This window comes from Suricata suricatta, chromosome 12 (assembly GCF_006229205.1).
Source record: "Suricata suricatta isolate VVHF042 chromosome 12, meerkat_22Aug2017_6uvM2_HiC, whole genome shotgun sequence".
In the NCBI taxonomy this organism is placed as follows: Eukaryota; Metazoa; Chordata; class Mammalia; order Carnivora; family Herpestidae; genus Suricata; species Suricata suricatta.
The window spans coordinates 100,283,117-100,309,842 of record NC_043711.1 but is presented as its reverse complement, the minus strand read 5'-3'; the positions used below and the strand labels follow the sequence as shown (position 1 = coordinate 100,309,842).

At 50.8% G+C, this 26,726-nt stretch overlaps 1 protein-coding gene and 1 long non-coding RNA gene across 2 annotated transcripts in view; one reads left to right on the top strand and one right to left on the bottom strand.

The window, feature by feature from the left end:
* Nucleotides 1-420: 420 nt before the first annotated feature.
* Nucleotides 421-3,222, bottom strand: MC3R (melanocortin 3 receptor). Its single transcript, XM_029917090.1, has 2 exons — nt 3,049-3,222; nt 421-2,902 (listed from the first exon to the last, which is right to left on the bottom strand). Exon 2 carries the CDS (start codon nt 2,758-2,760, stop codon nt 1,789-1,791), a length of 972 nt encoding a protein of 323 aa, XP_029772950.1. The 5' UTR covers nt 2,761-2,902; nt 3,049-3,222; the 3' UTR covers nt 421-1,788.
* A 174-nt stretch (nt 3,223-3,396) lies between these two features.
* The window catches only part of LOC115273829, an 85,316-nt gene continuing 61,986 nt past the window's right edge, over nt 3,397-26,726 (top strand). The window contains exons 1-2 of the long non-coding RNA XR_003900973.1: nt 3,397-3,452; nt 3,983-4,122. This is a non-coding gene — a long non-coding RNA (uncharacterized LOC115273829). The remainder of the gene's footprint in view (nt 3,453-3,982; nt 4,123-26,726) is intronic.

Below are 26,726 nucleotides of genomic sequence, written 5' to 3'. Positions count from 1 at the left end.
TAAAAAAGTTTGTTGAGAGGATAAGCAAAGTAACATGAAAGCCAATCCCAGTGAAAGGTTCGGTTCTTGTTATCCTGTTTACACAGAAAAGGGACTTCATAATCTTTACAGCTGTTAATACAATTTTCAAAAAAACTGACTCCTCATTTTCCACGTCTGCTGGCCGAGTGGCCATGGACAAGACCTATTATTTGGAGAGTGACAGTGGCCCAGGAACGGCCAGCTGGTATTTTTGGAGACTAAATGGGAGAATTTTGTAGTCTGGCTAAAAGGCATCGCCTTGTGAGGCATGGGCGCTGTGGTCCACGGCAGTGTGGATGCCACTTACAAAATACTCAGAACTGCAGTGTCTGGCGGATGATGGCCAGGTGCGGAGGTCACCAGGGCGCCTCCCGGCGGTGGATTCTAAGGTGTCACACGTTTAGCAGCCACAGAAGCCTTTTATTGTTTCCAAACATCACAATCAAAGCAAGAGGCCAGCAGTACTGCTTATATTAGCCGGATGTCTTCAAGTACAAGAAAAATACCACGGTATAGTCGAGCACGAGAGAAATACACAATTGTACACCAAAGACGCAGCATATTATGAGAAAGCATTGGTGGGGGCCGCGTGAGGACGGCCGGAGAGGACAGTGAGGGCAGGAGAGGGGCTGACAGGTGTGTCTTGCCTGAGGTGACGTACGGCCAGGAGAGACGGTGCTGGGCCGCGAACTCGCCCTGTGCTCACAGGGACCGAGTGCTGCACTTGGTGAGGTCCCAGCTCTGCTGGCGGGGTCACCCTGACTTTCACGCCAGGCCGAACAAAAGGAGCAGTGAACCGAGAAGTTTCTCAGCATGCAGGAAGCGATAGAGACACGGCTGCTGTGAGCCAGAGCGGAGACTCCAAGAAAGCCCCATGCATTGCCACGGTTTCTGAAACTCTGCAGAACAGCAGTGAAGCAATTTCCTGAGACGCATGCCCCCTCCCCCATTCCGTGATTCCCTCTCTTGCTTTCATGATGGAAAAGGAATCGGAAAAAGGGTTTTTTAAAAATAGGGAAAATTGTACCTTACAATGGCAAGGTATCAAAATACTTCATACACAGGTATGTGTTGATTTTCCAAGAGCATTGTTACCTGTCTTTCCTTAGAAATTTGAAAGCTGCCTTGGATTCAGTGCATAAGAGCCCCACAGCAGTAGCAAAGCCCGAAATAGAAGTGGGTCACACCCAGGCTAGTTTTCACGGTGGGGGGGGCTGGTATGGGGTCAGACAGAGGGATGTGCTTAGCATTGCTTCTTTCACACAGAGATCAGTGTTTTTAGGAAATTGCTTTAACCATAAAGAGTAATAAAGTAAACTCCCAGTCTCTTAGAAAATAGTCAAGGCCATCTGAGCAGCTGACAGCCTGGAGACATTGGAACCCCTCGTGGAGTCCACGGGAGTCCTTCCTGCCGGTCTGAAGGGCACAGACTGGTGGGCGGGGTGGGGGCGGGAAGTAGGTGAGGAGGGGGGCTTTCCAGAGCCCAGTGCCCAGAAGCGAATGCAGGCAGCACCCTCCCTGCGTTCTGCCAGCGCCTCCTCCAGAGAGCAGGGACTGACCCACTTGAAAATCCTTTTCAGAACACCTGTTACATATACCACGCCCCCTTTCAAAAGGCTTTGCATGCGTAAAAACGAAAAGACACGGGCGATCGCCGCTGTCGGCGGACTTCGTCTCCTGGGTACCCCTTCTTTTTCTCTAACCCCCGCGGCCGGGTGGGGGGCCAGCAGTGACGGAGCCCCCGCGCCCTTCCAGGGCCCCGGCGCCCTAGCCCAGGCTCACGCCGTTGCAGCCGCACAGGATCTCCTTGAAGGTGGCGCGCAGTTCCAGGCTCCGGAAGGCGTAGATGAGGGGGTCAATGACGGAGTTGCACATGATGAGGGCCAGGTAGGTGTTGAAGTGGGCGGCGTAGCAGACGCAGTAGGGGTTGGTGGGGCAGGTGATGATGAGGATGAGGTGGAGGAAGAAGGGGGCCCAGCAGAAGACGAACACGCCCAGCAGGATGGTGATGGTCACGGCCCCCTTCATGCACGAGTGCGGCTGCGGGGCGCCCCCGCCGGCGGGCGGCAGCGCCGCGATGCGCTGGGCGTGCAGCCGGGCGAAGAGGAACATGTGCACGTACAGGGTGCCCATGAGCAGCAGCATGGCGAAGAAGAGGGTGACGAGGCAGACGATGACCATCTTGCTCTCGGAGTAGACGATGAAGAGAGCCCCGCACACGCCGCAGCACAGCCAGATGGCCGCGATCCAGGCGAGGGCCTTGCGCACCGTCATGATGCTGTGGTAGCGGAGCGCGTAGAAGATGGTGACGTACCTGTCCACCGCGATGGCCAGCAGGTTGCAGATGGAGGCCACCAGGGAGATGCAGATCATGGCGTCGAAGATGTCGTCCATGTGCCGCACGAGCCGGTCCTCCAGGGCCAGGTAGTTGCTGTTGACGACGGCGATGACGACAGTCTCCAGGGCGTTGGACACGCTGACCAGCATGTCGGCCGCCGCCAGGCTGCAGAGGAAGAAGTACATGGGCGAGTGCAGGTTGCCGTTCTTGGCCACGGCCACGATGACCAGCACGTTCTCCAGCAGGCTGACGATGCCCAGGGCCAGGAAGACTTCGGGCTTGATGAAGACCTGCTCACAGAACCCGCTCCTGCTCTGGTTCCCGAAGGGAGGGGTCGCCAGGCGCTCAGAGCCGTTGGGCAGCGTCGGCTGAGCGGACAGCGGGCAGCACGAAGCGTTCATTGCTAACAGACGGGCTGGTCTTCCGAGAGCCGGGGCTTCAGCAACGTCCAGAGGCGGTGGCGGCAGCTGCTCACCGGAGGAGAAAAGTCTCCCTCCAGATGCTTGTCGTGGATGCCTGTCTGGTCCAGACTGAGGTCTCGTTCTGCCCCCAAAATAAAAGGATGACGAGGGAAGGAGAGAGGAAGTCAGCCTGGAGACAGACCAGGGAACTTTGCTCCCATCTGCCAGGGCAGGCAGCTTCTCGGACCCCCCTCCCTGTCGCCTGCCTTCTCTGTCCCTCTTCCCCACCTGGGAACGGAAGACCCTGCCACCGGTCGCTGCAGTTTCAGCTGCAGGACCGGGGACGTGGCACCTGTTGCTAGAAGGGAGGGGCGAACGCTCCGTCTCCTCACACCGGCAGGCTCCTACTCCTACTTGGTCCTCAGCGCGCAGCGAGCCGGCCACTGAGCATCGGAAGCCTCTCTTGACTGACAGCCGCACCTGCTCCGGCAGGGAGATTAGGAAGCAGGCTGGTGCCCCCTGCAGGCCGACTGCCCCTCCGTGGGCTGGCTTGGCCCAGCCCTTCTTATTTGTCATGGAAACTGCCACAGGCATCCATTCATCCACTTCGTTCATTCATTTTCTTTTCTAATAGCCGTCATTTGTGGAGCACCTACTCTGTGTCAGCTCTCCTGGGTGCAGGGAATATAGTGGTGAGTGAGACTGACACCCCATCCCAGTTTCTCCCAGACGTGGTGGGTGTCCGAGATGGGAGATGCATGCATGGTGATGACGGCCAGGGGGCTGAGGGGAGCGTTGGGGGCGGGGGTTCCTAACCCGGATGGTCTGAGAAAGTTCCAGGAGGTAGGGGCATCTAAGCCTTGACTTTACGGAAGGAGAGACGATATCCAGCAGTGTGGTGGGGGCTGGGGTCAGAGGAGGTCGGAAAGGGTCCCAGGCAGAGGGAGTCACACGTCCCAAACCTGGAGACAAAGAGCGGTGGCTCTCCGCCTGGTTGTGGGGATCATTGTAAAATGTGGGTGCCGGGACCCACCTGACCTCCTGCGTCAGGATCACCAGGGGCAGGACCTGTACCAACGAGTGTTTGATTTCAACAGCTGAGCTGGGACGGAGCCAGGATTGAGATCTACAGGAAAGGAGGGGTGTGTGTGTGTGTGTGTGTGTGTGTGTGTGTGTGTGTGTGTGTAAATTGAAGTACAATGGATTTACAATGTTACATCAGTTGCAGGTGTACAACAGAGTGACCCAACACTTCTATACGTTACGCAGTGCTGGGCCGGATGTCTGTGGTTACTCTGCGTCACCAGACGATGTTACTACAATGTCACTGACCATATTTCCTGTGCCGTATTTTTCATCCCTGTGAGTTACTTTATTTATAAGGAAGCTTGGTATTTCTGAGGAACCAAAAGTAGTTTGGCCAGCGTGTGGGGCTGGGAGACACAATTTGAGAAGTGAGGCTGCGAAGGTTTTTATTTCTTTGATTACTATTTTTTGAAAATATTTTGAGAGAGAGAATGAGTGAGCGAGCGGGGGTGGGGGGAGGGACAGGGAGAGAGGGAATCCCAAGCAGAGTCTGTGCTGTCAGTGCAGAGCCTGATGTGGGGCTTGAACTCACGAACCGTGAGATCATGACCTGAGCCAAAGTCGGCCGCTTAGCCGACTGAGCCCCCCAGGAGCCCCCGAAGGTTTTTGTTTTTAACAAAGGGTGAGACGTGCCAGGATCCAGAGGAGCGGTGCCCACCGTACGTGGGAGTTCGGACCATCTCCTGAAGGCGGCGGGGGCCGTGGAAGGAAGGGCTTTAGGCAGTGGCGATTGAGGGGGGTCCGTGCTGTAGAAAGACTCTCGGTTGTAGGGTGGAGAGCGGATTGGAAGGGGGGAGCAGGGATCCAGGGAGGCCCGGGCCGTGAGGGTCGGGGTGAGATGATGGCAGCCCGGGGCAAGGAGGAGCAGGCACGGGAGGAGGTGGTGGGGATGTTCAGGCAGCAGCGCTGTGGGATTTGGGGGTAGCTGGTGGCCGTGAATTTGAGAGGCACGGGACAGGGATTACCACCCCTTCCTTAAGTAGCAGGGAGGATGGAGATGCCTTCTGAGCTCCGGAAAGTGTGGAGGGCAGAATTTGGCAGTAGACTTCAGTGCTCGGTTCCTGTCACATTTGGTACTGCAAGCAAATGCACACACATGTGCGTGCATACATTCCAGATGGATTTAATGATCATCTAACTACAGTCTGACTTGGTGTGGGTGTATATAAGATAGAAGAAACATGCATAAGGACATAGAAGAACATTTTAAATATTTATAAAACTGTGAAATGGAGAGATTTTCTTAACAAGATGGGCAATCCAAAATTTAGAGTAGGAAAAAAAACCCCACCAGAGGCAAAGTGAAATGACAGGAAGAAAACATTTGCCATAGGCAACGAATAGTTACTATCTCCTACAGAAAAAATACTTTCAGAACAGTAAGAAAAGGCTGAATTACCTCGCAGAATATGGGGCAGAAGATATGAACAGAAAGCCACTGAAGAGGAAATACACACAGATGATAAACATGGAGAAAATGTCCAGCCTTCTGGGAGTTGGAGAAACGCAAATAAAAAATTAGACTCCGATACCATTTTTCAGGGTATATTAACAAGCCCTGAAAAGATACTGAATTTGGGAGAAAACACTGGGAGAGCAGTCACGGGCACTCCTGGGGTTCACGAATACTCTCATTTTTGGCAGTTTCTATTAAAATAAAAAAGGTACCTGGGTAGAGATCTTAGCCAGCCTAGGGGTAGAAGAAATACCACTGCTATTTATTCTCAACAGAGCAACATAATTTTTTTAAGTTTATTTATTTGGAAAGAGAGAGAGTGGGGCAGAAGGAAAAAGAGGGAGAGAGAGGATCCCAAGCGGGCTCCACGCTCCCAGCACAGAGCCTGACGCACGGCTCAAACTCACAAATCAAGAGATCATGACCTGAGTTGAAATCAAGAGCTTAACTGGCCGAGCAACTTAATTTCTGATTCGAATCCACTCCTCTTCCAGGTTGGGGGAGAAACACTGTCTTTATCCTTTTGGGGGATGGCTCCTCCTCCCCCCTCAGGACATGTCCTCGGGGGTAGTCATTCTGTCTTGTCTGTGGTTCCAGGGACACCGCGTTACCTGCAAAACCAGATCATCAGGCGGGGTCGTTGCTCTGCTGCTGGGTCTTTTCGCTGCTCTGGCGCGGCCTGGGCTGAGTGTGAGAGACCGGGCGCAGCCTGGCACCTCCAACCTGTGTCCCCAGAGGCGCCCTTTCTGCTCATAAGGGTTGATTTCGTGTTCCCTAAACGCTGCCCTCCACCCTCCCTTCCCTGCTTTCCTGGGGGAGCTGCACAGATGCCCCGTTACTTCTGATCGAATCTCCTAAGTGAATCGGCTCTATTCACAACAACTGTAAGACCTTCCAGTCTCCCCCTTCCATCTGTTGTTGGAACCGGTGGGGTCCCTGCTTTGGATGTCCTAGTGAACTGTGACAAGGAGATCCTTATCCTAAGAGACAATCCGCCTGCCTGTCCTCTCTGCCTGGACGGCTGTTCCTACGAGTTCCTTGTGCATCATACTCTTTAAACCCGGCTCAATGTGAACTGATTTTTTTTTTTTTTAAATCAGCTTTCCTTAAATCTTAGGTACCTTATTCACTTTATTCCCCTTTAGCCACTACCTCCCCAGCCCCCATACGGACAGAATTCAGCTTTTCCTCCCGGCCGTCAGGGTGTGCAGAATGTTATATGGCTGGAAGTCACATCCCCTGTCCCATGCCACTCAGCGGGACAGTGTTGGCTGGAGGTCACACGGGAAACGATGATTAGCTTCTATCATGAATGCTAATTATTTCTGGGGAGGAGATGGCTCTCATGCCTGCCTTCCCACCCCCCAGCCTGCACCGCTTTCAGCTGCCGCCTCCCGGCCAGGTCCCCGGGAGCTCGGGGTCCAGTCACTCTGCCAGGTCTGTGTCCAGGGCTCCCTCCACCCCCCAACGTGGTGTCTCAGGATCTCCCCCCAGGTGGCAGAGCGGTGGTGACCCTCCCAGACTGATCAAGTTCAGCTTAGATGTGACACCATCTGGGGCGACACTCCCTGAATAAGCACCGGAGCCACTGAGTCAATTCTCCAGCCTCCTGTCCTTCAGGTGGACTTGCAGGGATGCCCCACGTGTCCCTGTGGCATGGAGCCCGATGGCATCATTCATCCCTTCTCCCGTCTCTCTCATGCCTGTTTCTGGGATCCTCTCCCAAATAAGTGACTTGCTCCCAAGTCTGTTCAGCTCTGAGGAGGAAGGGAGAGGACCCCCACTAAGGTGTGCAGAGCGCCTACTGTGTGCCATATGGCTGTGCTCTGCTCTGCTCTTGATGATTTACTCCAGGAGGTGCCAGGGTCCAGCTCCAGCAGGTCCAGGGCTCCCTGAAGGACGGACGGTGTAGGCGAAAGGGAGTGAGAGAGCCCCTGCTTCTTTCTGCTCACCAGGCAGGCGTCTCTGCTCTGACCCGAGAGTCAGCTGTATTTATTGAAAAAATGTATGAGGTGCAAAACAGAAGTGGCGATTGCCTTAGACAATGACTTCTGATGACAGATTCTTTACTATGTAAAAATTTCTCGTAACCTTGATTGGTAGAAGACTTCTGTGTAATCTTTATCAGTAGTGATTGATGTAGGTGATTTAGATGCTTATCACATGGGGAAGGAAGGGATCTTTAGCATTCAAAGACAAGACCATGTTTTCAGCAGAGCAAAGGCAAGAGTTAGTTCTTTTGTGAGCAGGGGTCAGTAGCCTGTTTTCTTGAGGGGAAGAAAAATAGGTTTCTCAGGAAATGTAATATTTGCTCCTATAATCACAAAAGAAGAAACTCCTATAACAAGTTTTTTTCACCAGGTATAATTTACATATTTTTAGCGTAAGAAGGCAAGTCATTTTTGATACCAGTCAGGCCCCTTTGGGGGTCGGTGCTCAAGCGGAAATTGAGTGGGAGTTGAGTGGGTGTAGACGCTGGTCGCCATGCAAACTCGCCTGACTTCAGAGATGGCTCCCAGCAAGGAAGGACGGGGGCAGGACCGTGGTTGTGGACCCCGTACCCGTCCTCCTCCCTTACGGAGCAGAGCAGCCTGCCCTGCTGACACGCTCCTCTCCCAGCCTCCCTCGCAGGTGGCACGGCCTGGTTCTGGCCAGTGGATGTAGCCGAGGGAAGCCCAGGGAGGACCCGACCAGCACACGCTCTTTTGCCCTTGACTGTTTTCCCTTTTTGCTGCCTGGAATGAGGATGTGAAGGCTGGCACTCTGCCTCCTGTTTTGTAAGTCTGAGGACAAGGGCCTGATCCTTTAAGGGCGCCCATACCGGGAAGGGACCTGAATCCGCACCAACTTTACACAGAGGCAGTCAAAGTCCCGAACTACGTGCCTCCAGGTTTCTAGCAATGTGATAGAAAAGCACCGTTTTCTTTATGTAGGCTCTAGTAACAGGAGTTCTGTTCCACCCAGCTGCACAGAGTCCCAGCAGCGTGACCAGACTCTGTCCTCTCTGTTTTCTGCTAGGAACCTATTAGGTGCTTAATAAATGTTTGAAAGGAAGAAGCCCCATGTTCTCCTTTTCCACTCTCGACAATCTGAGTCATGTGATACCCTGATGGACCTTAGTTTGTAGGTGCTGTTAGGAAGTGACTCCATTGACCTGTACTTAAAAAATTTTTTTAACCGTTTTATTTATTTTTGAGAGACAGAGCATGAATGGTGAAGGGGCAGAGAGAGAGAGAGAGAGAGAGAGAGAGAGAGAGGGAGACACAGAATCCGAAGCAGGCTCCAGGCTCTGAGCTGTCAGCACAGAGCCCGACGCGGGGCTCGAACCCACAAACCATGAGATCATGACCTGAGCTGAAGTCAGACGCCTAACAGACTGAGCCCCCCAGGCGCCTCTGCACTGTACTTTTATTGGCAGTCTCTCTCCTGTCAGACCGTATGCTGCTCACTTATTCACTTTATACACCAGCACCTGGTATAACCCACAGCCTCACGCATCGTAGAAGACACACTTGGGAAAACAGCTGATGGGTTTTTAAAGAAAGCAGAACTATAATCTTATCATCTGACTCTCAGTAATTCCTCTCTTAGAGATCTACCCAAGATAAATGAAAATAAATTGTCACCGATTCTTGGATGTGAAAGTTCATAGCAACCCGATTCGTAATAGCCAAGCAGTGGAAATGTCCACACCGTGGAATGCGTTTCAGCAATGAAAGGGAATGAAATACTGATACACAGCATGAGACGCTCAAAGTGACTAAGTGGAAGAAGTCGGACATGAAGGACTGCATTTTTGTGTGTTTGCACTTACGGGAAGTGCATGCACAAGGCAAGTGTGTGTAGACAGGAAGTCAGTTAGTGGCTGCTGAGGACTGGGGATGGCAGTGGGGACAGGTCTCAGCGGGCACACAATCGGATGGAAATGTTTGAAACCTGGGTGAGGGTGACGGTCGTCATGTACCAAGAATCGTTCCTTTGTGCTCTGAAAATGGGTGAATTTCACAGGCTGTGCGTATACTTGACGAGGTTGTTAAACATATGATTGTGGTAGGTGTTCCCCGTGTCTTAAAGGGACTGTGGTCGCATGGTGACTGGCTAGCGGCGTGTCCCTTCTCAGAGGAGACCTGCAGGCTCTCCTTTCAGAAAGCGTATGCTAGCGCTTGGCTCCGTACCTTGTGTGCACCTGTTCCTGGACTCCAGACTCCTCCCTCATCCCCTGGAGGTTCTGAGAACCGCCTGAAGCTCATGGCTCGAGGGCTTATAAGCGTCTCCCATGGTTTCCTTAACCTGGGCTGACCCTTCATTCCTGTAATCACCAGCGTCAACTTTATTTCCTTCCTTAAAAAAATTTTTTTAACATTCATTTTGGAGAGATGGAGAAAGACTGAGCATGAGCAGAGGAGGGACAGAGAGAGACACACACAATCCGAAGCAGCCTCCGAGCTGTCAACACAGAGCCCGACACGGGGCTCGAACCCACAAACTGCAAGATCATGACCTGAGCTGAAGTCGGAGGCTTATCCGCCTGAGCCACCCAGGCGCCCCTTTATGTCCTTTCTTTGAAGCCTCTCCCACAGTTTTCATTCTGTCAATGGTTCTCACCACCCATCCAAAAAAAAAAAAAAAAAAAAGCTTCCATTTTTCTTGCTTTTTCTTTTTCTGTTCCAGGCAGACAGAGACTTTAAAACGTATTTTAAAATTTTATCCCTTTATCTTTTTGAGGAAGACACCATCTTGAAATTACTGGAAGTGGGGGCAGCATGCGCCACGGTCTTCGGCGGCTTCGCCATCAATTCTGACCATCCTAAGAGAACACTGACCAAGCAAACCATTTATTTTACTTTATTTAAAAAATTTTTATTTATTTTAAAGTAAGTTTTCTTAATTTTTCTAAATGTTTGTTTTTGAGAGAGCGAGCGAGCGTGCGTGTGCATGTGCACGTGCACACACGGGGGAGGGGCAGAGAGAGGGGAGACAGGATCTGAAGCAGGCTAATGCAGGGTTTGAACCCACAAACCGTGAGCTCATGACCTGAGCTGAAGTCAGACACTTAACTGACTGAGCCACCCAGGCGCCCCAACCGTTTTTAAAAAAATACTTATTTTTGAGAGCAAGAGAGTGAGAGTGCGCATGCGTGAGCGGGTGGGGGAGGGGCAGGGAGAGCCGGGGGGAGACTGAGGGGCTCTGTGCCCACAGCAGCAGCCTAATGACAGGGCTCGCTCTCCCTGGCCTTGAGATCATGACCTGAGTCAAAGTCTGAGGCTTAACCGGCCCAGCCCCCCGGGGTCCCTGAGCACACCATTTTTGAAGTTCAAGTCTCCTAATGAATTTTTTTTTCCTTCGTCCTAAATCATTGTGTGGCTTAGTTGTGCCCTTAAAATACTGCTATCCTGGGAAAAGGTGGGAGAGAACTTGATCTGCAAATGCTCCCGCCTTTCTCATAGAAGACCTCAGCCCTTCTCTGGCCTCATAGATTCCCGGGGCTCCGCCTCTGGCCCCCTTTACTCATCCCTGATGGTCTTTTTTTTTTTTTTTTAATAGTTTATTGTCAAGTTGGTTTCCGTACAACACCCAGTGCTCTTCCCCACAAGCGCCCTCCTTCATGTCCATCACCCCCGCCCCCTCCCCCTTCAGCCCTCAGTGTGTTTTCAGTATTCAAGAGTCTCTCATGATTTGCCTCCCTCCGTCTCCCTAATTCTTTTCTCCCCCTTCCCCTCCCCATGGTCCCCTGTTAGGTTTCTCCTGTTAGACCTGTGAGTGATAACATATGGTATCTGTCCTTCTACACCTGACTTATTTCGCTTAGCATGACACCCTCGAGGTCCACCACGTTGCTACAAATGGCCAGATGTCATTCTTTCTCATTGCCATGTGGTATCCCATTGTATAGATAAACCACATCTTGATCCATTCATCAGGTGATGGAGATTTAGGCTCTCTCCATGATCTGGCTGTTGTTGAACATGCCGCTGTGAGCATTGGGGTACGTGTGCCCTGTGCATCAGCACTCCTGCATCCCTTGGGGAAGAGCGAACACACCTGCTGTCTCCACTCTTTGGCTTCCAAGCACCCCTGGCATCTGTCTTGGTCGCTTCACGGAAATGGCTTTTGCGAAGGCCCCTGTGACCTCTGTGTCATTAAGGAAGGGGGCGCATCTTCATCTGTAACCTGTATCTGCTCAGCTTAGCAGCATTTGGGCACCGTCAACCCCCTCTATCCCTCAGACCCTTCCTCTGTCCATGGCTTCCGCTGCACTGCCCTCTCCCGGCTTCCCTCCTGTTCCTGTGGCTGCTGCTTCTCAAGCCCCGCCTCCCCGACCCCACTGAGCACCGAGGCGCCCCTCTGCTGGCCCCAATCTGCTTTCTCTTCTACTCAGTTTTTCTCCCTGGGAGCTCATCCTGCTCCCTACTCCAGTGTCCTGCTCTCCCCCAGCGCCCCCACAAACGTAGACCTGTATGTAGCTCAGCCTTCTTGGAGCTTCCGCTCATTTGTCCGAGCTCTTCTCATGGGTGACTCATGCCTGTGCGTCTAGTACGGAATTTGGGTTCTGCTCCCTCGGGTCTGGTCACCCCTCCGTGTTTCTTTTCACGTGAATGGCCTCACTTTCCAGCCAGCTGTGCACGCTAGGAAGCCTCCATCCCCGGAACCCAGTTCTCCTCCTTCAGGCATTTATAGCCCTGCCTCCTTCTTCTCCTCATCCCCTGTGGTTGGAGTGGGTCTGGCAAAGCTCAGACATATGCCCCCTGGCTGACCGCGTAAAGAGGCTCGGAGCAATATGGTGGCCACTAGCTACTTAAATGTAAATGAATTGATGTAAAGCAAAGTTTAAAGTTCCCGTCTTCAGCTGGTCTTGCCATGTTGCGCGTGTTCCATAGGCACTGGTGGCTGGTGCAGCACAGATGTAGAACACCTCCGTCATCCGGAAAGTTCCTCCACCCTTCTAGCCAGAGCGACGGCAGGGTGCCCCTTTGGGGGCCATAGCTGGAGCCACGAGGGCCCCACGCAGGTGGGTAATGTGGAGTAAGAGACTGGAGGAGGAGGGCCTGCCCGTGGCTGGAGCCAGTGCAGAGGGAAGAGAAGATCCAAGCATCCTTCGTATCTGATCCAGCCGTGTCTGGAGCTTCCATTCCTTAACTTTTTAGTCCGCGTCAATCACGTCACCCGGTCTTTGTATCTTGATGGAGAGGGTTTGAGTTGCCCGTCTGACATTTGCGACTGATTAATAGATTGATGTCCTGATCGTAACAACGACCTGCTGAATGCGGAAGTGGGGTCTTTAATCATCATGTTGGGTGTGCAGTCAATGCACCGAGGGGAGACGAGAGCCCTTCTTATGCCCACGGAATCAGGATGATGTCTGGCGGAGCTTGGCTTGCCGGAATTCATAATTACGGTGGAGGGTGGGAGGGGAGTCTGCGCCGAGAGACAGAAAAGAAAAAGGGGAGAGATTGTTGTAGTTCAGGTTTGCCATAAGCATCGTGTTAGGAGAGCAGTTGAAGCTCTTTCCAACTCTCTTTCCTAATTGCATTTTAATCCCTAGAGCTTCCGTTATCCTTGCTCTAAAGAGATCTCTCTCTTTCTCAGTAACACATGCTCTTTATGTGACTGACATTCTCCAGCGGAGGCTGAATTCGTAGGCCTGACTTCCCATCTAGGAACACTGTGCACAGAAGGAAATAAACATAATCTGTTATAGTTTTGCTAAGGTCCTAAGTTTACAGACACCCACCCGGTCCAAGGCTGGGCTAGTGGCAGGGGAGCTGGGCCAGGCAGGGATGACGTGTGGATCGTGCAGATGGACCCGATATTTGGTTGACGTTTGAGACCACGGAGCACCGTTCAGGAAGATAATGGGCAGTGGTCTCCACAGGTGGGCGGTGCCTCGGTGGTTGGCCAAGAGTCCCACGGTCCTATCTGGTGACGCAGAAGGTGTCAGGAGCAAGCGTGCAGAGAGGTCCAGCCCAGCGCTTACAGTCCGAGCGTGGATGGACTGGAAGTAAAAGCGACAACTCACATTTGTCGAGGGCTTGTTGTGTGTGGGGCCCCGTGTCACTTTCCTCGTAGGTGAGAATGACAATTGCTGCTTTATGGTTGCGGGACACCGAGGTGCAGAGACGTTGTGCAGTTTGGGGACAGCACACAGACAGAGGATGATAGACGCACGTCTGGCTGCACAGTTGGAAGAGTTCCACCCTAACGTTCTAATGTTCCTCTGGGCACTGGAAATAGCTGCTTGGAGCCCAGCTGTGGGACTGGAATTCTGGGGAGAACTCCAGGACCTGGGAGATATGGCGAGGCCCAGCCAGGACCCCAGGCCTGTGCAGAGCACGGCTTCCGGTGGGCATAGCCATGAGGGCATACAAACTAGGCTCGGAGTGATTCTACAGTGAAGGGGCTTGGCGATGGAGGAGGGTTACAAGACTAGCCTCAAATGATTTATTTTATTTTATTATTATTTTTTAATATTTATTTTTGAGAGAGAGAGAGAGAGTGTGTCCAAACGGGGTAGGGGCAGAGAGAGAGAGAGAGAGAGAGGGGCAGAGAGAGAGAGAGAGAGAGAGAGAGAGAGAGAGAGAGAGGGAGACAAAGAAGTGGAAGCAGGCTCCAGGCTCTGAGCTGTCAGCACAGAGCCTGACACGGGGCTCAAACTCACGAGCGACGAGATCATGACCTGAGCTGAAGTCAGACAGTTAACCGACTGAACCAGATTATTTGAAAGTGCTTTAAGAAGCGCACACTTGGCCTGAATCCTCACCCACTATGATGAACCGTTGTCCGACACTATTATGGATTGTCCCTTCTTTTAACAACGGCAGTCCCAAGAGTAGTTTGAACCCGGCACATGGCTGGCCAGGCAGGGCCTGCACTTCCCAGCCTGCCTTGCGGCTGCACGGCCACAGGACTGTGGACATGAGCCACGGCGAGAGCACGGCTTCTGTGTTGTGCTGTCTCAAGGGATGGGACATCCTCCTGGTGGTGATGGGCGGGAGGAGGAACGAGGGGCTCCCTCCTGATGCAGGAGGGGCAGTCCTCCGTTACAGGTGGCCAAGCTTCCTCCTCTGCCTTGAATCCCTTCCGTCCGGACCGTTGGACAAAAAAAAGAAACAAACTTTTAAGTCACCAAAAGTTGCAACACTTCAAGCCAGTTGCTACCTAACATGCAGCTAACTGTTGTATCTTAACGTCATTTTGTTTTCCCCGCTAGAAGGAAGGTTAAAGACAAGGTTGCCATTTCCTAGACTCACAGAGTGGCATCTACGTGCCTGTTTCTGTGGAAGGTGCTGGGAATAGGAAGACGAACGAGCCACCGTTCCTGCCTTCACGGACCTCGGAGTCTGGCTGGAAAGACTGAGCTGATGTGGAAGCGGGGTGGTGGAGAGAGAAAGCAGTGGGGAGTGCTAGGAGGGATTGCTCAGCAGGCCTGGCTTGTCGGGGGCGACACTTAGACCCTAAGGCACATGGGATTGCACATCCCCCACGTGGCCGGTGGCTGGCATCAGCTAGTGAAACAGTACACTTGTAGTTGGGCTGTGCTTGAGGAGGAGGAAGTACACAGCCAACTAGAAAGTATCACGGAGTAATGACTTGTTCACTTTGGGGGGTCCTTTTCGAAGAGGACGAATCCACTTCTAATCTTGCCCAAAGCGGTCAAGGCTGTACGGTGCTGGAGTCCAGCTCCAGCAGGTCCAGGATGGACGGTGTCGGTGAAAGGGTGTGAGAGAGCCTCAGCTTTCTTTCTGCTCACCAGGCAGGCACTGGTGAGCCTGACCCGAGAGACAGCTGTATTTATTGAACAAATATGTGGGGTACAAAACAGAAGTGGCAATTGCCTTAGACGATGATTTCTGATAACAAATTCTTTGGTATGTAAAAATTTCCCAGAACACAGATTAGTGGAAGACTCCTGCGTAATCTTTACCAGTTGAGATTGAAGTAGGTGACTAGACGTTTATCATATGAGGAAGGAAGGGATCTTCAGCATCAAATACAAGGCAAAGTTCTCAGCACAGCAAAGGCAAGAGTTAGGTCCTCGTGAGCAGGGGTCAATAGCCTGTTTTCGAGGCGAAGAAAAACAGGCTTTCCCAGGAAATGTAACATTTGCTCCTATGATCACAGAAGAAGAAACTCCTATAACAAGTTTTTTCCACAAGGTACAATTCACATATTTTTAGCTTAAGAAGGCAAGTCACTCCTGATATCAGTCGGGTGCCTTCGGGGTCGGTCCTCAAGCGGAAATGGAGTGGGGGTTGAGTGGGTGTAGACACTGGTCGGCCTCTGACGGTGGGAGGCCTCGCAAACCCGCCTGACCTCAGAGATGGCTCCCAGCAGTATGGCTCCTTCTACCACGAACTGGGCAGAGATGTCCTCCCAAGGAGCTTACAGGCTCAGGGGGAGGGGAAGAACTTCCGGCAACGAGTCCAAAATGGTTTAAGTACAAAAGCAGATTTACTTTCTGTCTCATGTAATGGAAATTTCTGAGGGGTTACAGATTCAGGCCCGGCTGGATCTGAGGCTCCATGAATTTCCCCAGGACCCAGGGTGCATGAGGGTGGGCTGCCATAACAAAATGCCAGAGCTTGGATGACTTAAGGGATGGGGATTTATTTTGTCACAGTTCCCGTGGCTGGAAAGGTCAAGGTCAAGGTCTGGCAGAGTTTCTTTCCTGGTGACAGCGCTCTTCCTGGCTTACAGGTGTGGCTTCTGGTTGTGTCCTCACGTGATGGAGAGAGGGCGAGCAAGAAAGCTCTCTGGTGTCTCTTCTGCCAAGGACACCAATTCCATCAGGGGAGCCCCACCCTCCAGACCTCATCTAAGCCTGATTATCTCCCGGAGGCCGCACCTCCAAATACCATCTCACTTGGGTTAGGGCTTCAACAGATGGTTTTTAGGGGAGCACGATTTTTTTTTGAGAGACAGCGTGAGCAGGGGAGGGTGATAGAGGGAGATACAGAATCTGAAGCAGGCTCCAGGCTCTGAATTAGCTGTCAGCACAGAGCCCGATGTGGGGCTTGAACCCACGAACTGTAAGATCATGACCTGAGCCGAAGCCGGACGCTTAACCGACTGAGCCACCCAGGCGCCCTGGGGAGCATGATTTAATCCATTGCATGGAGTGGCTTCATAGCTTGGCCCTGCCCTCCTTCCTGCTGGCCTCAATTTTAGGTTCCATGTTGGGGTAACGGCAGCTGCCAGCCTGTAGGCCGGCCTGCTGTGAACTCAAGGCCAAGAGAAAGGCATGAAGGTCTTGCTCTTAATTGATGCAAGACGTGCAGACTGCATCTTCTTGAGTCTGTTTGGACCAAGAGCACGTCCCTCAGCCATTTGTCAGGGACAGGGGAATGCTGTGTTGGGATTGGCCAGCGCCCAGTCCTGGGCTCAGTTCTGGGACCATGGGGAAATTAGCTAGACCTGAATCCCAAGCACCAGGGAGTGAAGGGTGGCTCCCCCGAGGAAAATGCAGTGGGAAGGGAAAGGGAGAGAGCAGGACTGGGGGAGGAAGCAGCTGAATGCAGATGCAGGCCAGCCTCAGCCCTCCCTGGGGAGCTCCGGGGCATTCGTGGTCCATCAGAGTCACCCCTGAGGGCTGAAATGGTTGGGCCTTTATGCCCACATCAGTCGTTGGCCGGGCTGGAAGGGGGTGCTCTTGGACACGATGACATTCTGCAGCTCGAGCAGGGAACTATACAGCTAGAGGCTTCTGGCCGGCAGACAACCTGACGGGGCCCGACGGGCGACCCGGCTGGCACAGCACCTTTTTGCCCCAGAAGAGCAAGTGAATGTGTGCCAACACAGAGATGTGGACCGGCCAGTATGAACAGGGAGGACCCTCACCATGCATGCCCGGGAACTGAGTTTTATAGCGTTACCAATATTGTGGGAGAGCTGGAGGGGATGGATCTGTTCCTGACATCCCTCACGGAGTGACACGTAATGTCTGTTTACACGAGGGTACTGACGGCAGCACCTCCTGTGACGGAGGTCCGGGTTAGGTCTGTCCTTGGCTGGAGGCTCCTGTTGTTATGGTGCATGGTTAGAACAAGCAGAGGGAGGTTACTCACCGCAAGTATGAGCTGACGGCCGGGGACAGAACAAGACAGCTCCTCTGTGAGTTGGGCACAGTTTACGATGATGTAAATCGAATCAAGGAGGTTCTGATATCTATTCATAATGCTCCCATCGCGGCAAGCCACTTTGCTGGGTAGCTGAGTTTCAAAAACCAAACTTACATGTTTTATCTTGGGGTGGTTTTAGACCCACAGAAAACCACAGAGACCGTGCAGAGAGTTCCCGTGGGTTCCTGGTCCTACCTCCCTATCGTGAACGTCTCTCATCCTCACGGCACCTTCATCAAAGGCTGGGAAACCCGCTTTGGTCCACTGCCACTCCCTGAACCCCAAGTTTTGTTTTGATTTTGCGGGTTACCCATTAACGTCCTCTTCCTGGTCCAGGATCCCCTGTGAGGAGCCACGTTGCGTTAAGTCATCATGTTGGCTTGGTCTCTTCTGGTCTGTAACCGTTTTGGTCTCCCCGGGCTTTTCATGACTTGGATGATTTTGAGAAGCACTGGCCAGAGTTCCTGAGGTAGGTGTCTTAATTTGGGTTTGTCAGATTTTTTTTTTTTTTTTTTTATGGTTAGGCTGGGGTTGTGGGCTTCTGGAAAGAATCCCAGGAGGTGAGGTATCTTCATACTGGATCAGGGGCACATGAAACCCACCTGGCATCCCTGGGATGCTAGCCTTGGTCACTTGCTAAGAAGAGTCTTATGTGATTGAGTTTTGATTACTCAAGTCTGGTTCGAGGGTTCTTAACATTTTTATGTGAATTTCTCCTGGGGTCTTAAATCTCTACTTTCACTCACGGAAGGGATGTGGGCTGTGGTACAAGAGAATTAATTCACTGTAATACTGATGGGAGGGTAGGTCCTACCTCGTCATCTGATGGCCTGCCTTCTGTTGTTTCCCCTGTACCGGCTCCAATGCTGGCGAGTGCCTAGACGCCTACTCTGCCGTGACAGCATCAGTGTTCACTGAGGAATGTTCCAGTGTACCTGGCACTTGGCTTCTTTCCTTCCTTTGTTCCTTCGTTCCTTCCCTCCTTGCTCCTCATTTGTCTGCAGGTTTTCATTTTCATGATTACATACAGGTATATAAATATATTAAGTTGTCTATATGGCATACAGAAGAAAATTAGCTCTAGGTTTTCAACTCCATGTCCAAATATTTTAATTCTTGTAAGGTTTATTTTTGAGAGAGAGAGAAAGTGTGTGAGCAGGGGAGGGGCAGAGAGAGAGGAGAAGCAGAAACAGAAGCAGGCTCCAGGCTCTGAGCTGCCCGCACAGAGACTGACGCAGGGCTCGAACTCACGAACTGCAAGATCATGACCTGAGCCGAAGTCGGACTGATTGAGCCACTCATGTGTCCCCCTCCCCCAATAATTTAATACTGTACATTGAATAAGCTTTTATTTTCCAACTAGCTTTATTTTTACTCATAATTAGGTTCTTAATATTTTATATGTCTGTAAGTTGCTATCTCTTTATCTTTTTAAAATTGAGCTGCACGTACCACAGAATTTATAGTTTCGAAGTATACAGGTTAGTGATTTTTAGTACATTCCTAAGGTTGTGCAGCCATCATCACCTAATTCTAGAACATTTTTATCGCCTAAACGGAAGCCTCAGCCCCTGATGGCTACTCATCTACTCTGTCTCTGTGTGATGGTTAAAAAAAAAAAAAAAAAGTGACACTCAAGGCCATGTTTAACTTCTGGATCACAAAACCCGCCATTTTCTCACTTTGTCATTTTTCACATTCAAAAAGAAACAAACAAAAAGCCAACAACTATAAATTTTCCTGTTTAAACATCTGCATGAAAATTATAGGAACATTCAAAACCACAAGACCACACATTTCTTCTTCTTAATCTCTTGAGTTTCAAGGAGACTCTGAATGGAGAGTGAGCTGAGTTCTGAGCCCTTCAGTGCGAGGAACAGGCCAAGGTACTATTTATGTCTTTTTTTTTTTTTTTTTTAAAGAACATCTTTTCTTTGTACTCTGCTGGATCCTCTTTAGGAAACTCAGAGTAAAAACTAATTTGCTTCTCCGAGTCCATTCTCTTAAGGCTGATTCACAGATTGTAGCAAATTGATGACCGAAAGCAGGGCTTTCTTGCGTATAGAGGACAGAATGCTCCGTGTCGTTCTGAGTTCCGCTCGGTGCCGCCGAGTCTGGCTGAAGGACCAGATATGCGTAAGAACCTCCTCTCTGTGTATTTCCTGCTTACAAACAAATAATCGTAGCGCTTGATCGTTGTGTTTCCTTCATGAATCACAAAATGGAGTGCTTTTAACTTTCCTCAGCTACCCTGTTCCCTTTGTTTGGTTACCACTTGGGTCTTCTGTTTTGAATGTTGTGTTTCTGGGGCCATGACCTTGGTGCAGGGCTCACACCAGTGAGCTGTCTTACAGAACGGTGGGGCGCGGTGAGCGCACGCTTCCCGGCCATAGATTGGCATCCAGATCACCCAGGAATCTCGTCCAAGTGCAGATTCTGGTTTAGTAGGTCCGGGGGATATCCGTGCTGCTGATTCACAGACTACTTTGAGCAGCCAGGAAAGGGATTGAGCCAGTTTTTTAGGCTTTGGGGAGAGCAGGGCAGTGAGGAGCAGGTCCTTAGTGGAATGCACTCGGATGGAGGATGGGGAGGAGCACCCTGCACCTAAACTGCAGGTGCCTCTCAGTGCTGTCCGTGTGTAGTCAGAGATGGTGGCCAGAGGCACCACACGGGGGTGGCTGCCCAAGGAGGGACTCGGGCCTATGTCCTGACCTTCCTAGAGAGTCAGTGAGCCACTTAACGTCCGTCGTAAATTCCTTTTCATTTAAATTGGACAGGGTGGGTTTTGTGAGCTTATATTCAAGAGTCTGGCCCATTCTTGCATTCCAATTTGGGTCGGTGAGTGTTGGCCATCTGGAGATCTGGTGGTGAGAAATCCCATCAACTTGGGAAAAGACTTCTGGGATTGATTAGCAATGCCTGCGTGGATACAGAACTAGGGAACAGGACCATGCACATCATGCTTTCGGCATCCCTGTTTCGTGGTCTGTATTCGTTTCCTAGGGGTGTGACAGAATATGTGACAAATGTAGGGACTTAAGACCACAGAAATTTATTCTTTCACAGTTCTGGAGGTCAGAAACCAGAGATGGGCTGGGTCCTGGAGTCTATAGGACAGAATCTGATTCCCTGGACATTTTGGCTTCTAGAGGCCCAGCTGCTTTTCTTGACTTCTGGACCCTTCCATCAGTCTCAAAGCCAGCAGTTAGAATCCAGTTCCCTCTCTCACTCTGACCTGTGTTTCTACTGTATCTCCTTTTCTAACTCTGGCCCTCACACCTCCCTTACGTAAGGACCTTATGATGACATTGGGTCCATCAGGATAATCTCTCCATCGTAAGCCTGTGACCTGATTCATATCTGCGGAGTCCCCAGGTAAGGTAACATATTCAAAGGGTCTAGGGATTAGGAGGGGACGTCCTTGGAGGCTCATGTGTCAGTTAATCAGTGTCCCAGACCCTCCAGTGAGCATTCTTTACACACCCATAGATGCTCTGTTCTCTGGTCACTGACTCATGCGAACTCAAGATGAATGTCTTCATTTATAATGATGAGACCCCTTTTTCAGTGACCAAGGTACTTGAGTATTGTGTAAAGAGGGTCTCTTCTTTCTGAAATTCCTGGGAAGGTAAACTATGATCTGGAGGTTTCTTGATGAGTAAGGAATCAGAAAAGAGGATGCCTGATTCCATGAAAGCCTAATAAAACCTTTATCCTTAAAGCAAATCTTGCCCCCAGAGCCTGGGAAACTCATTCCCTTTAGATAGAACAGAAACTGGTAAACTATGGCCCACCACCTGTTTTTATAAATAAAGTTTTATTGGGACACAGCTAGACCTGTTTGTTTATGGATGGCCATGGCTGCCTTTGTATTAGAATGGTAAAGCTTAGTGGTCATGACATGAATGGCCTGCAAAGCCTAAGCTATTTACTCTTTGGCCCCTTAGAGAAAATGTTTGCCAGCTCCTGACACCTTACTATGCACCCCTGCCCCCCAAAAAGTTGATTACAGTACACTGGGCTCTGAGATGGAGAGCTGATCCCAGATGATCCAGGTGAGTCTCCTCTAATGAGTCCTTAGAGGTGGGGACCGCCACGCTTCTCAGTGTGGACAGCCTTCTGCCCTGCATCCTGATGGACAGGTATCCCCGCCCCCTCTGCGAAAGTCGCTGGGCCAGCTACGTGCTTGTGACTAGCACGGTCCAAGAGACTCTTAATGATAGAGACCAAACTGAGGGTTGAGGGAAGTAGGTGGGTGGGGGATGGGCTAGAGGGGTGATGGGTATTAAGGAGGGCCTTGTTGTGATGGGCACTGGGTGTTGTATATGAGTGGTGAATCCCTGAATTCTGCTCCTGAAGCCAGTATTGCACTGGGTGTTATCTAAAATTTAAATTAAAAAAAAAATGTGCTGTGTGAGTCCAACACAACACCGGCGTCTCTGCCATCAGCCTGCCCAGGGCGTCCTTTTGTTGTTGTAGAATAGTAGTCCTTTTAGGCTCTGCCCTTGACCCAAGAAGTGAGTGGGTCTGTGGGTGGGAAGGACGGACACACAACCAGTCCAATGGAGCATGACAGCTGCTGTAAGGATGTAACAGTCGAGACTGGATTGGAGCAATTAGTTCTGACCGCTTGACGTGGGCGCCCAATGTTCCTCTGTTGCTTTGGCTCGATTTCCTCTGTGGAAGGATTTTGTAAATGGCGACCCCGCCATGGAAGTCCTCTCTTCTGAGAGAGAGAGAAACATCATAACTGTTGGTATCCTTCAGAGTCCAACGAGGACGACCATGCAGATTTTCTCGTTTCGCTGAATTCATAACCTACGGGAACGCTGGCTGATAAAAATAGATGTGGGCGTCCTCTGAAGTGGGATGGGACAGGAGAACAGCAAGTCCTCCAAGGACGGTGGGGTTGACTGTTTTGCTCTGGAACCTCTCTCCCTGAAGCAGGAGGAGAAAACAGCTCTGTCTAGATGATCTGAACCATGGGAACGCGAGTGTTTTCTTTGCCAGGGATGGCTTGTTTTCCTTTTCTCTTAAAGCCAAGGCTCTTATAGCAAACATTACTTTCAAAGAAAAAAACCAAGCGTGGGCTCCTTGGTTGGCAATTAATAGTCTAGGTGTTGCCTCAAACAGGCTCCTACTTTCCTGAGAATGGAGATCGGCCCAGTGGTGAGTCCATCACGTGGCAGCTGTGGTGACGTGGGCTGGGCTTGCCCTCCAGGTGGACGCATTCCATGTGAACGCAAGGGTGACTGAGAACAGGGAGTGATTGTTGAGTGCGCTTCCCGCTGGCTCTTCTGTCTTTCTGGTGTCGCCACGAGCTGGCATGGGCAGAAAGTTTGCCCCCAAACCTTCCCCTCTCTCGTGCTTCTGCGCTCATCCACACTCATTAGATCGAGTGAGATGTAACACCCGGTGCTGTTCGTTCATTCATGTTCCTGAAGGGAGGACATACACTTCCAGGAGGGTTTCCAGAAGTCAGACCTCAGCGATGAAACCCATAGTTTGGCCCTATATCAAATCGCAGACTGTTGACTCCACGTGCACTGAAATCTCATCTAACCAAATCCTTGCCTCTGTTTATGTATTTGATCATTCATTCACTCATTGGCTCCTTCATTTGGTCACTTACTTACTCTTTGGGGTCTGCCATGAACTGAATTGGGTCCTTCCAACCTTCACATATTGAAGACTTAGCTGCGGTGGGACTGTGTTTGGAGACCGAGGCTGCAGGAGGTTATTAGGTTAAATGAAGTCATCAGGGTGAGTCCCTCATCCAGTAGGACTAAAGCCTCAGAAGAAGAGGAACCTCCCTCCCTCCCTCTTTCTCTTTCTCTCTCTCTCTCTCTCTCTCTCTCTCTCTCTCTCTCTCTCTCTCCCTCCCTCCCTCCCTCTCCCTCTCTCTCCCCCTCCCCCTCCCCCCTCCCTCAGCAAGCCAGGAAGAGGGCTGTCACCAGCACCTGACCATTGCTGGCACCCTGATCCTGGACTTCCAGCCTTCAGAACTGTGAGAAAACCAATTTCTTCTGTTTAAGTCACACAGGTTGTGGTATTTTGCTACGGCAGTGCTAGCTAACAAATACCGTCTCTTATTCACTTACGAACATTTGCTCAGTGTTATGTCAGAGATACTAGACATGAAATGACAGAGGTGTCATTGGGATGTTCCCGTTGGTTGCCTCCCTACAGCCATCCCTTCTGTTCCTGGCAGAACCTAGACTATGTGTTCGTGGCCATGTGACCCATCCCACTATGTAGATCGTGATTGGTCTATGCCCAGCATGGGTGCTCTTTCTTCATTAATGGCTGAGGTATGGGCACGTGACCTGGTTCTAGTCCACGAGTAATAGGGAGAGGTTGTCTAGGGGCTACTGGTAATGTCCCTTCCTGGAAAGAGAAGAAGCATGTAAAAAGAAAGGCTTTGCTCCTCCTAACTTTCTGCTTGAGATGCATTTTGGTGAAGATACAGTATTTGGTGCTAGGGCAGCCATATTGCAATTTTGAGGCAGGAGAGAAGAGGGGAGGGGGGAGAGAGAGAGAGGTTGATCTGCTGTCACTGAACCACTGAACCTACAGATGAGATGTTTGTTTGTTAGGTAACATAATTAACTGCTTTTTTGTCTAAGTCACCTTGAGCAGGCTATTTTGTTCTTTGTTGCCCTAAGCGTCCTCTTTGGAATAGTCCCTGCCTTCAAGGGGCTTCTAATCTGGTGAGATGTGTAGACTCTTAGATGCTGACAATACAACAACACGAGTATTTTAACAGAGGCATATACAGAATAGTATGTAAACACATAAAATCATAACACCAAGGGGTTTTCTCTGCCCATTAGCCTCTTTTGAGGAGTGATACTCAAATGTATGTCTTTTCTCATTTCTAATGTCACTTTTTCAAGATGACCCAAGGTTCTCTTTTTTTTTAATTAAAAAAATTTTTTTTAAATGTTTGTTTATTTTTGAGAGAGAGTGTGAGTGGGGAAGGGGCAGACAGAGAGGGAGACCCAGAATCTGAAGCAGGTTCTAGGCTCTGAGCTGTCAGCACTGGGCCAGACATGGGGCTTAAACCCACAAATTGTGAGATCATGACCTGAAGTCAGACGCTTTATCAACTGAGCCTCCCAGGCTCCCCAAGATTCTCTTTTTAATAGTACTTCTTTTTTAAGATTTTATTTTTAAGAAATCTTTACACTGAATGTGGGACTTGAACCCACAACCCGAAGACCAAGAGTCATGTTCCGTATTGACTGAGTCAGCTGGGCGCCCCTCCCTACCCAAGATTCTCTTTGTAAAGACCACACTGAACAAAGTTAGACCACTTCCTACTCTGGAGGCAGAAGAGGGTGTCAGTGTGTGTGATGCTTAAAGACAAGGGGTTGTGTGTCGGACTCGTACCGCCTGGGCGGTCTCAACCAAGAATATGAAAATTAAAAAAAATGTTTAATTAATTAATTGAGTGGGGGAGGGGCAGAGAGAGAGAGGGAGACACAGAGTCCAAAACAGACTTCGGGCTCTGAGCTGTCAGCACAGAGCCCGATGCGGGGCTCAAACTCAAGAACTGTGAGATCATGACCTGAGCCCAAGTCCTACGCTTAACCGATGGAGCCCCCCAGGTGCCCTGTGACCAAGATAATTTAAACCCCATTTTCAGCATCTGAGAAATGGGGATAATGCCAGGACCCGGCTGAAGGCTGTGGAACATAGCAGTCTCTCAATAAGTGCTGGCCGTGGTTATCTGTCAGACTTCATGTGTGGGGTGGCCTTGGGTAAGACCCTCTTGTCTTAGAGGAATCTATAGATGAATTTCAGGAGGGTGGACATTTTCATAACGATGAGACTTCCTATCTAAATGGGGTGTTTTCTCCCACTATACTCTAGGCTACCCAAGAACTCTGACAGTGTAGCCTAGTTGTTAAAAACCAGAATCTTTAAAAAAAATTTTTTTTAAATTTGTTTTTATTTTATTTTATTTTTTATTTAAAAAAATTTTTAATGTCTTTATTTATTTTTGATACAGAAAGAGACAGAGCATAAGAGGGGGAGGGGCAGAGAGAGAAGGAGACACAGAACAGGAAGCAGGCTCCAGGCTCTGAGCAGGCTGTCAGCACAGAGCCTGACGCGGGGCTCGAACCCACGAATGTGAGATCTGACCTGAGCCAAAGCCGGAGGCTTAACCGACTGAACCACCCAGGCGCCCTGTTTTTATTTATTTTAGAGAGAGAGGAAGCATGAAGAGGGGAGGGTCAGAGAGAGAGGTAGGCACAGAATCTAAAAACAGGCTCCAGGCTCTGAGCTGTCAGCACAGAGCCTGATGCAGGGCTCGAACCCACGAACCATGAGATCATGACCTGAGCCAAAGCTGGACGCTTAACCGTCTGAGCCCCCCAGGTGCCCCAAAAACCAGAATCTTGAAAGGACCTAAGCTGCAGGCTCCACGCTGGATGTTCTTTGCTACACCCAGCATCCAGGAACTCCTTTTTGTAAAGTGAAATCCAAATAGAAATCCCGACCCTTAAGCAGGTTGCTTTACTTAGACCCCAGGCAGGGAGGAAGAAAGCTCGGGTGGGCATGGAGCCAGGCCTCACGTAAGAGCCTCAGTTCCTTATCTGTAAAATGGGGCCAGTCATCCCTGCCTCTGACTCAGGTTTGAGATGAGAATGTTAAGCACTGATCACGGTGCTTGGCATGCTGTTGGTCCTAAATTCATGGCTAGGAGTGCTGGGCTCATCACATGGGTTCAGATTCCAGCAACCAGACATTTCCTAGCTGTGTGTCCTTCAGCAAGTGACTTGACCTTGTTATTAAATCTACCAAATGCAGATAATGATAGCGTGGGGCTTATGGGGGTCCAGTGCGTGCAGAGTGCCAGGCATGCACGCTCTGTGAGGCCAGAGACCTTCTGTGCCTTGGCCACTCCTGAGTCCCAAGGTCCCTGAACGAATGAACGAACAGCGGGGCCTTTGAAGAAAACCCAGGTCCGTAGTTACCAGCTTTGAGTCTCTGTTTCAAAATTCTAAAAGAGGATCAAAAGCCAGTGGTTCCCCTCTGGAGGCTGTTTGACTCTCATGGGACATTTGTCAATGTCTGGAGACAGTTTTGGTTGTCACGGCTGGGGCTCCTGCTGACGTTGAGGGGGTAGGGGCCAGGGATGCTGCTGGGCACGCCACGGCACACAGCGCAGCCCCCACGACGAGGATTGTCAGCTGCAGGGGGCGGTGGTGACCTTGGACGGGACGAATCCTGGCCCCGTAGGCTTGGTCAGACTGTCCGATCATCTGATGTTGGGGGCGGCGATCTGACCCAGGAGTTCC